At 41.6% G+C, this 11,390-nt stretch overlaps 1 protein-coding gene across 2 annotated transcripts in view; it reads left to right on the top strand.

Annotated features, from left to right (window-relative positions):
• Nucleotides 1-192: 192 nt before the first annotated feature.
• LOC138968254 (DNA repair protein RAD50-like) overlaps nt 193-11,390 on the top strand; it is a 57,481-nt gene continuing 46,283 nt past the window's right edge. Inside the window, exons 1-9 of one of the 2 annotated variants that reach the window (XM_070340816.1) lie at nt 193-305; nt 1,337-1,493; nt 2,983-3,066; nt 4,189-4,290; nt 4,551-4,655; nt 5,886-6,065; nt 6,479-6,547; nt 8,816-8,966; nt 9,277-9,354. In XM_070340816.1, coding sequence (XP_070196917.1) covers nt 1,365-1,493; nt 2,983-3,066; nt 4,189-4,290; nt 4,551-4,655; nt 5,886-6,065; nt 6,479-6,547; nt 8,816-8,966; nt 9,277-9,354 — 898 coding nt within the window. In that variant the 5' untranslated portion in view covers nt 193-305; nt 1,337-1,364. The remainder of the gene's footprint in view (nt 306-1,336; nt 1,494-2,982; nt 3,067-4,188; nt 4,291-4,550; nt 4,656-5,885; nt 6,066-6,478; nt 6,548-8,815; nt 8,967-9,276; nt 9,355-11,390) is intronic. The other variant, XM_070340818.1, reaches the window with a different exon arrangement.

Genomic DNA, 11,390 nt, shown 5'->3' with positions numbered 1-11,390 from the left:
AAATGGCAGTCGGTTTGTACTTCCCCTCGAACCTTCTCCAAACAAGTTAGCACACAACAGAAAGTATGTAATTCTTCGGTTAGGAGGACGTGTTATAATCAACAAGATCTAGTAAGCGTCTTTCTCCACAAATTCCTGTCTGCTATCAAGGGAGCTCACCCGGAGTGCAAAGAAATTTCGCTGTTTAGGAACTGCACGTTTTAGGACCCTGCTCATTTCCGGGAAGACAGCGCGAACTTTCTGTTTCTGTTTTAGATCAAAGCGTTTTTCACGTCTGCTGCCTAATAAGGGGCCAGCCAGCTAAGGTATACGCAAAAACTGAATAAATTAAACTCTTAAAAACGTATACTGTTCCTGGGTAATACCCTGTTCCTGCTGTTGTCTTTACTACTACTAATGTTAAAATGCGATCCTGTGGTCATGTGTTTCGAATGCACCTGTGTTCTATAATTTGTGTAATGTGCTGAGTTAGAAAAGGTCACAGACAAGCCTCTGGAGGCATATACCGATCATACCCTTGAGCAGTAAAGATGTTGAAAAAAACATTCCTAATCTTAATACAGACACCTGTATTTATTATATATTATGTATCCGTTTACTCTGCAAAGACAATATTTTAGTTTCACTCAAAATAGATTGGGACTGGGAGGCAGTATGAATATTTCTACCAAGAACCATACATTGGTTCCGACCCTATCATGGCTATGTCTAAACAAAAGTAAAATGTACCTTAGAAAACCTAGATTACTCGTAAGGATTCGTCGGTTAACCAAATCTTATCCAGCAGAAATGTTTCTGTGCATGAATACAATGATAGACATTCATATAGTGGTATCGGTGATGAAAGAACATGCTTGGCTTAGGACATGTTTATTAACCCTTCGGCTGGTTGTCGCGATTACATATGTCGCACTACTTTACGTATACTGTCACGTGGTTGTCACGACATATGTTGCGCTACTGGCTCAGTCTGTTTGGTCGGTTCCGATTATACCTCCCAGAGTCCCATGAATGCGAAAACCTGTATGACCGTTTTTCTTTAATTTTCTCTCTGTTAATTCACCAGTGGCTATGTAACATGTGTCACAGAATTGCACCAGTGTAAGGGTAAAAAGCGACGCCACATTGGAGCAAGATAATACTAAACAGCAGGAACATATATACAGCCGGCAATGTCCTTCCCCTTAGATTTCCTCTCGTCGGAAGAGTAGCTGACATTACGGGTACCACTGTAAGTGTAACTTGAAATGAGTTTAGATTGCTGATATAACTGACGTTGACACATACGAGATGAAACAAGTTTTCTTCCAAATTTTCAGACGTTTTATTTTGTCAGACAGTCGCAGGAACGAGGCAAACCGAAGATGTCGTGGATCGAGAGGATGAGCATTATGGGAATACGGAGCTTCGGCCCCGAGGACTCTGACCGACAGATCATGCAGTTCTTCAGCCCTCTTACTCTCATTGTGGGGCCAAACGGCACAGGAAAGACGGTATATATCAGGCCTGAAAGTGGCGAGTATTTTACTCGCCATGGCGAGTAGAAACATGTAACTGGCGAGTAGAAATGTTCATCTACTCGACAAATGCGAGTAAAGTTGCTGAAACAGATTGTTGGTTTGGCTAGAAAAGATAGCTCTCTGGCTAGTAAATTTTCAGAATCATTAGCCAAAGGCGAGTACACAATTTGTTGGACTCTCAGGGCTGTATTTCGATATTTGTTTAGATTTATTATCTTGTCAAGCCATGGGTTTCATGTGTTTTCTATTTGTGAATGTTTATGTTCACATCATGTTAAACTGGTATTGTAATGTACCAAGATGTTATTGATGCAACGTAGGTGTTGTGTAATTTTATTTGCTTATATTCAGGCATGGGAATTGTCCGCCGAAAGGCAAGTTTTCGCCGAATTTCTTTTTTGTTCCGCCGAAAAAGCAAAAGTACCCGCCGAAAAAATAAATGGGGGAGGCAAAAATGGTTCTGAAAACTGAATTTAATGGCAAACTTGGAGCTCAGATGACACCAAATTGCACCATTGTTTGTTGAGAAAAAAATTCCGGACCCCCCTAGTAAGGCTAGGTGCTTTGCGCCTTCGACATTGCCATTACTTACATATTTTCAGCCTTTTTGACTTTTTTCAATTCCCATGCCTGTATATTAGTTATAAATGGGAGGCCGGCATCTTATCCTCTAGGCTCCTGCACCCGTCTAATTTTTTTGTTTTGTAACCATTTATTTTACATTGCTGTGAGTGAGCTCTTGTGAGAAGGGGAAATTAGTAAGTTTTATTTCATAACCTTTTTCAGGGATTGCCAAATCTCAAAATGTTTACTCGCCAGCTGGCAGAAATTTCACTGGCCCTGTACATACCACAGTTGATCTGCAGTGTTTATATGGCTTTAAAACTCGATATTACAACAAAGTGTTGCATTTGACCGTATTAAGTATCATGTACCCACTACTAGTCATTGTGCATTTTAGTTAATGGACTGATGATGTCATTTGTATGGAGTCGACGCACGTGCGAGGATATGTATGTGTGGGAGGGGGGGGGGGGCGGGAGATGGAAGCTTGCTGTATGTTATGTAATGTATATATTGTGTGTGATACGTGGAAATGTGATACTATTTATTTGCATGTATGATACAGGTACAAATGTGATAATTGTAGGCTTATACTAGTGATTACTGTGTGTGATACATGAAATGTGATATGAATGCTGTTTTTATATGTTATACTCTTACTTTCTCCCAAGCGCAAGACAAATTCTTCTATGAAAATTGAAGCCAATAAAATTTGAGTTGAGTTGAGTTGACCAGAATTTTCATTGGCCAGCCGGGCGAGTTGCCAGGCGGTTTCTACTAGCCCTTCGGATTTTTTACTCGCCCCTGGCGATCGGGCGGATGATTTGGCCATCCCTGATTTTCGTGAACAAAATGTATTTCTGGCAGTTCCGGTAATATGCATTACGTTTGTGTGCAGACCCTCATAGAGTGCCTAAAGTACATCACCACAGGCGACTTTCCACCCAACGCTAAAGGGGCAGCATTCGTACATGATCCCAAGGTCAGTAGCAGTGAAGGTAATTTTTCATACATGTGTAGAGCGTTGAGAGTTGCTCGATCCAATAACGGTGGCATGGTATGACCAGATAATAATGGTGTTTTATTTTATATAGTTAACCCTTTGACTGCCTTATGACGGGCTCTAGTAGGTAAAAGAAACAAAGACGGACTGACGCTACAGGCGGTGCAAATGATTATGGATACTGACAGGGGAAGGGGGAGATATTCTTTCGGACAATTCGTTGGAAACAGGTAGATGACAGTGATTATGATCCTTTCTTGGAGCAAGCAAAACAGCCACCTGTGTGTGATCCACAGGCACCGGAAGATGCGCCGGACTGATTTTTCAAAAGTTCATATTTAAACATCATTATAAGCCAAACTAATTATTATTTCCATGTTTAGACACTAAAAACAGATTCTTGGTTCAATTTCTTTTAAAAATAACATAGGTTTTACTTACCTACCCACTGCCAGTTTGGAGCTAGAATTGTTGTGTGAATTATTACACCCCGAACTCCAAAATTCCCTGGCAATCAGGAATGCACATAAGTAAGTTTTGATTGGCAGCGAAAGGGTTAATGAGAAATTATTGAATTTATTTTCTAACAATAAAAATGTATAAATGCTGTAGCATACATCAGCAGTAGTCCTGTGAAAGTGACATCACATCCTGAAAGAAGAGTGAACAGTTTGAGATTCATTCAGAATCAGGTGAGTCAGTGTGAGGACAGACCTGGCACTGGCTAAATCGAGATACAGTGGAACCCCCCTTTTTAGACTTAAAAAAATCTGAGAAAATCAGGTCTTATGATCAGTGCTATGTATTTGCCTGAAAGTAATGAAATTGTAATGTCCAGTGTATTCTGTAAAGCGCCCTGATGCGGCGGTTTGGTGGTAAATAGTTTTATTATATTTCTTTAGAATACATCACCTCAATTTAACTAATAGGAGTTACTTTTTTTACGAGTGGCAGACTGAGAAGCGTTCCTTGTTTCCGGTTCGTAAACAAGGTCGCTAACTCTAGATTTTCGTCAGTATACCATTAGGGGGAGTAGTCTCCCTTGTCAGTAGTGCATCTCCACGGACATTTGACCAAAATGTGTATTGTTATTATGTGAAGGTGGCTCACGAGACAGTAGTGCGAGGTCAGGTACGACTGCAGCTGCGAGACGTCACTGGTAAAATTATGCAGGTTCAGAGGTCAATCGAGTCCACGCAAAAGGTATTGAGCGTTTTCTCACCTGAAATCTCACTTTATCTAAAGAGAGAGAGAGAATGAAAGAGTGTGTGTGTGTCACTCTGTGTGTGTGTGTTGTGTGTGTGTGTGTGTGTGTGCCTAATAATGCTAAAGACTCCAGTTTTTCAGATTTTATGTTCCTAACGTACGAAAATTTACCTCCATTTTAAGACCTGATTTTTTTAGATTTGTGTACGTTTTAAAGGGGGGGTTCCACTGTACAAATAATACTTTGTCCTGTTCAGGCCAAGAAGATCGAAGCGCGGACACTGGATGCTGTGGTGACGCGTATCAACGCTGAAGGGGAAAAAGTCAGCATCGCCACCAAGTGCATCGACTTTGACAGGGAGGTAATCCCAGCTTTCACATCATTCTCTTTGTGTGTGTGGGTGTGGGTGTGTGTGCCACAGTGGTGACACGGGGCTAGAACATGAATACCGTCTCTTGAGTCTGCACATAAAGTTGACCCGTGTCTGTCGTGGTTTGGATTCAACAACCAGTGATCCGCCGATCACAAGTCCAGTGCTCTACCACATTTAAAAAACAAGAGGCGAAGCCTTCAAGTCTCACGTAAGAAATCGACAAACAGTAACACAAACTCAATCACCCCGTCACACATACACACACACACAGTAAGCATAGGTGACACGGTGCAAGAGTGCGAGACACTAGATCTAGATCTGTCTGTCTGTAGCCTACTTACGGGGACACGACTGCCAGATGGCCAGATCGACACTGCGCTTTCGACAGCGCTTCCTCGCGCAGACACTGGAAACACGCTGTGCAGATTAACCTGTAGGAAATCTCCTTTGGTATCTTCTTTATCTATTTTTCTGGAGCTACGAAACCGAACAATGTGAAATCGTCTTCTCCGAATCGGCGAACTGCAGCTCGGTGATAACTGTATCTATACCACAATCCTTCACGCGATCTGACCTAACCTTGACCCCTGACCTGGTCTACATACCACACACGACACAAACCAGTCAGCTGTTTATACCCCCCCAAAAAAAACCACCACCCGTTTTCTTTGGATACACACTTTAACTACATACGTGCCGACGAAATGTTGATCATTGCTTCAATACTTTGAAGCTGTTGCTTGAATAATAACCAGGTAAAATTAGTATTTCGGTGTTCAGTCAAATGTTAAAGTTTCTACCACAGACATACATACATACACACGCACGCACGCACAGACAGACAAAAGTTAGCATCGCATAGGCTACACTTACGTGAGCCAATGAGTTTGACGCCAAATCCACAAACAAATAGACTGCCAACGTTCCAAAATTCAGAATAAAAAAACAAGCAAGATAAGTGGAATTCATTCGCTTGTGACTTCCTAGCAAGCGGCCGAACATTCCGTCGAGCTAAGATTTTGTCTACTAATTGTCTGTCTGTCTAAATCTCCCGTCGCGATATAACCTTTGTGGTTGAAAACGACGTTGAACACCAAATAAAGAAAGAAAGAATGTCTAAATCTCACAGCAATGTACAAAAAGACCGTTGGGTTGATATATATGTGTGACTGTAACGTATTGTTTTGAAGTTTTACGCCATCGTTATGATGTGTGCAGATGGTGACAGCCCTAGGGGTGTCCAAGGCAATTCTGGAGAACGTGATTTTCTGCCATCAAGAAGATTCCTGTTGGCCGCTTAGCGAGGGCAAGGCCTTGAAAGACAAGTTTGACGCCATCTTCGCTTCCACCCGTTACGTCAAAGTGCTCGACAACATTCGTGCTCTCAAAAAGGATCAGGTGAATGTTTCTTCTTCTTCTGCATTGATGGGATGAAACTCCCACCTGCACTTGTGTTGATTGCATGAGTGGGTTTTTACGTGTACATGTATGACCATTTTGACCCCGCCATTTTGGCAGCCCTACGCTGATTTTGGGGGAAGGTGGGCGTTTGTTTCTTCTTCTTCTGCATTCCTGGGCTGAAACTCCCACTTACACTTGTGTTGATTGCATGAGTGGGTTTTTACGTGTGTGACCATTTTGACCCCGCCATTTAGGCAGCCCTACACCGATTCAACTGTCCATCATGTGTGTGTGTGTCATGTTTGACTGTATGAGTACCCTCAGCCTTTGCTAAAGCAAAAAGACAATGATAGCATTTTCCTGTCCATCATGTGTGTGTGTGTCATGTTTTTGTGTGTGTGATTGTGCAGGACGGCAACCTGAAGATCTACAAGGAGGAGATTAAATACCTGGCACAGCACAAGGAGAAAGCAGCACAGGTATGACAAACAACCAGAAAGCAACACAGGTATGACAAACAGCCAGAAAGCAACACAGGTATGACAAACAGCCAGAAAGCAACACAGGTATGACAAACAACCAGAAAGCAACACAGGTATGACAAACAACCAGAAAGCAACACAGGTATGACAAACAACCAGAATACAACACAGGTATGACAAACAACCAGAAAGCAACACAGGTATGACAAACAGCCAGAAAGCAACACAGGTATGACAAACAGCCAGAAAGCAACACAGGTATGACAAACAACCAGAATACAACACAGGTATGACAAACAACCAGAAACCAACACAGGTATGACAAACAACCAGAAAGCAACACAGGTATGACAAACAACCAGAAACCAACACAGGTATGACAAACAACCAGAAACCAACACAGGTATGACAAACAACCAGAATACAACACAGGTATGACAAACAACCAGAAACCAACACAGGTCTGACAAACAACCAGAAAGCAACACAGGTATGACAAACAACCAGAAAGCAACACAGGTATGACAAACAACCAGAAAGCAACACAGGTATGACAAACAACCAGAAAGCAACACAGGTATGACAAACAACCAGAAAGCAACACAGGTATGACAAACAGCCAGAAAGCAACACAGGTATGACAAACAAGCAGAATACAACACAGGTATGACAAACAACCAGAAAGCAACACAGGTATGACAAACAACCAGAAAGCAACACAGGTATGACAAACAACCAGAAAGCAACACAGGTATGACAAACAACCAGAAAGCAACACAGGTATGACAAACAACCAGAAAGCAACACAGGTATGACAAACAACCAGAAAGCAGCACAGGTATGACGAACAACCAGAATACAACACAGGTATGACAAACAACCAGAAAGCAACACAGGTATGACAAACAACCAGAAAGCAACACAGGTATGACAAACAACCAGAAAGCAACACAGGTATGACAAACAAGCAGAATACAACACAGGTATGACAAACAACCAGAAAGTAACACAGGTATTACAACCAGAAAGTAACACAGGTATGACAAACAACCAGAATACAACACAGGTATGACAAACAACCAGAAAGCAACACAGGTATGACAAACAACCAGAAAGTAACACAGGTATGACAACCAGAAAGTAACACAGGTATGACAAACAACCAGAAAGCAACACAGGTATGACAAACAACCAGAAACCAACACAGGTATGACAAACAACCAGAAAGCAACACAGGTATGACAAACAACCAGAAAGCAACACAGGTATGACAAACAACCAGAAAGCAACACAGGTATGACAAACAACCAGAAAGCAACACAGGTATGACAAACAACCAGAAAGCAGCACAGGTATGACGAACAACCAGAATACAACACAGGTATGACAAACAACCAGAAAGCAACACAGGTATGACAAACAACCAGAAAGCAACACAGGTATGACAAACAACCAGAAAGCAACACAGGTATGACAAACAAGCAGAATACAACACAGGTATGACAAACAACCAGAAAGTAACACAGGTATTACAAACAACCAGAATACAACACAGGTATGACAAACAAGCAGAATACAACACAGGTATGACAAACAACCAGAAAGTAACACAGGTATTACAACCAGAAAGTAACACAGGTATGACAACCAGAAAGTAACACAGGTATGACAAACAACCAGAAAGCAACACAGGTATGACAAACAACCAGAAACCAACACAGGTATGACAAACAACCAGAAAGCAACACAGGTATGACAAACAACCAGAAAGCAACACAGGTATGACAAACAACCAGAAAGCAACACAGGTATGACAAACAGCCAGAAAGCAACACAGGTATGACAAACAACCAGAAAGCAACACAGGTATGACAAACAACCAGAAACCAACACAGGTATGACAAACAACCAGAAAGCAACACAGGTATGACAAACAACCAGAAAGCAACACAGGTATGACAAACAACCAGAAAGCAACACAGGTATGACAAAATAAAGAAAGCAGTTTTGGCCTTCTCCTGAAAAGCTGTCTAAATCAATTTATGCCAAAGTTCCATGACGACGTTTATATGGTGATAGTTTTAACATAATTATAGCAAACACTTCATCATGCCACACCTTTTTTGAAACTTTTTACCATTGAACTCGCCACTTTTGTAGTCTTGGCCAGCCGTCTTTTAAGTGGGCCATGGGGGTCAGAAAGGGAAATACAAATGTTTTCATTCAATACATTTGTCATTTATTTCTTTATTCCCAACACCACAGCTGGAGGGAGACCTCGCGGAACTGGAAGCAAAGTATGAAGCGTCGAAAGAGAATGTCATCAAGATTGAAAAGCAGCTGGAACCAATCAGACAACGCCTCACCGACATCGGACAGCGTTACGATGAGATCTACAAAATTCAGTCAAAAATTGGTGAGCATGTTACAAACAAGTGTTGAACTAAATAAAAAAAATTAAAAAAATGTCAGTTATTGGAACGTTTAATTATTGACAAAACAAAACGTTACAAGGACAAAATGACTATTTGAAGGGTTCTCTGAATATTACAAAGTTTTTCATCATTCTTTGGCAAGTATTCTATATATAACAGATGATTATGCTGTAAAGTAGATGTGGCGTTGTAATTTGTTTTATTTTTGTGTGCTTGTGTTAGTAACAGCTCTTGCACCTAACCTGTGGATCATGTATTTGTTGTAACACATTGTGTGGGTGATTTTTCCAGAAAGCTTCAAGAGTAGGAAAGGTCAGATGGAAAGCACAGTAAAGAGTCTCCTTGACAACATCGAGAATGAGTTCCAAGGTGAGTACTTGTACAGTGAGAATGAGTTCCAAGGTGAGTACTTGTACAGTGAGAATGAGTTCCAAGGTGAGTACTTGTACAGTGAGAATGAGTTCCAAGGTGAGTACTTGTACAGTGAGAATGAGTTCCAAGGTGAGTACTTGTACAGTGAGAATGAGTTCCAAGGTGAGTACTTGTACAGTGAGAATGAGTTCCAAGGTGAGTACTTGTACAGTGAGAATGAGTTCCAAGGTGAGTACTTGTACAGTGAGAATGAGTTCCAAGGTGAGTACTTGTACAGTGAGAATGAGTTCCAAGGTGAGTACTTGTACAGTGAGAATGAGTTCCAAGGTGAGTACTTGTACAGTGAGAATGAGTTCCAAGGTGAGTACTTGTACAGTGAGAATGAGTTCCAAGGTGAGTACTTGTACAGTGAGAATGAGTTCCAAGGTGAGTACTTGTACAGTGAGAATGAGTTCCAAGGTGAGTACTTGTACAGTGAGAATGAGTTCCAAGGTGAGTACTTGTACAGTGAGAATGAGTTCCAAGGTGAGTACTTGTACAGTGAGAATGAGTTCCAAGGTGAGTACTTGTACAGTGAGAATGAGTTCCAAGGTGAGTACTTGTACAGTGGACACCCCTTTCAAGACCTGAAAATTAGAAAAAAATCAGGTCTTTTTTTCTTCTTCTTCTTTGTTCATGGGCTTAGACTCCCACGTTCACTCATGTTTTTAGCACCAGTGGATTTTTACGTGTATGACCGTTTTTACCCCGCCATTCAGGCAGCTTACGCTGATTTCGGGGGAGGCATGCTAGGTATTTTTGTGTTTCTATAACCCACCGAACTCGGACATGGATTACAGGATCTTTTCTGTGCGCTCTTGGTCTTGTGCTTGCGTGTACACACAAAGGGGGTTAAGTCACTAGCAGGTCTGCACATAAATTGACCTGGGAGATCGAAAAAATCTCCACTCCTAACCCACCAGGCGGCAGCAACCGGGATTCGAACTCACGACCTCCCGATTAGGAGGCCGACGTCTTACCACCACGCCACTGCGCCTGTCTAAACAGGTCTTAAAAGAGAGGGAGTCTTAGAATAGAGGTTCATTTATTGAGTTTATGTGGCATATGGCTGCCTAAATGGCGAAGTCTACACAATCATACACATGAAAAAACGTGGGAGTTTAGCCCATGACTGAAGAAGAAGACCAGAGGTTATGAACTGAAAATAATGTGACTGGGTGAGACATGAAGCCTGTGCTGCGACTTCTGTCTTGTGTGTGGCGCACGTTATATGTCAAAGCAGCACCGCCCTGATATGGCCCTTCGTGGTCGGCTGGGCGTTAAGCAAACAAACAAACAGAAAATGAACAGAAAATGAACAGAAAATGAACAGAAAATCTGAGAAAACAGGGTCCTAAAAGGGAAGGGGTCTCTAAAGGGGGGTCTGTACTTGTATTTTTAAATAACATGACCTCTCAGGTTTCTCTGTTCACTGTCTTTTCTCTTCTTGTGCAACTTAGCTTTAATGACTTGTGGTTCTGCACATTTGTGTGAAATTATTATTACTTTGTTTTTGTTCGAAAGCTTGCAGAAAATTAATGTACACCATAAATTACAGCAAGTAAGGTATAATGTGTTTGTGCAGTATATTTTCCAGACCTGATGAACAAGGGAAGTAAGCGCTCTAAATGCGTATGAAGAAAGACATAAGTAATAGAGTAAGTAAGAGTTATGCGGAACGAGTATCCCGGCACCTGAAAGAATAACAAGCATTGAAATGCACAAACGACTTTCATCCTCAAAAAAGGATGATCGCCGCAAGCTCATATGTTCCTTGTTCTCCAGAGCACTGTAACCAACACTTACTTACAGTCATACACGAGAACCAGCTTTTATTCCTGACCGGACATAGTCCTAAGATCAAGAATGGTTTTGTCAGAACAAACACATACATTGTTATAGTATTTACAGTATTGCAGTTATTTAGTATATTTTCCAGTTACATGTGCACACAACCCCCCCCCCCCCCCCTTTACACACACACACACACACAC

Source organism: Littorina saxatilis, linkage group LG6, assembly GCF_037325665.1.
Source record: "Littorina saxatilis isolate snail1 linkage group LG6, US_GU_Lsax_2.0, whole genome shotgun sequence".
NCBI classification, from domain to species: Eukaryota; Metazoa; Mollusca; class Gastropoda; order Littorinimorpha; family Littorinidae; genus Littorina; species Littorina saxatilis.
This window is presented reverse-complemented; position numbering and strand designations above follow the sequence as displayed.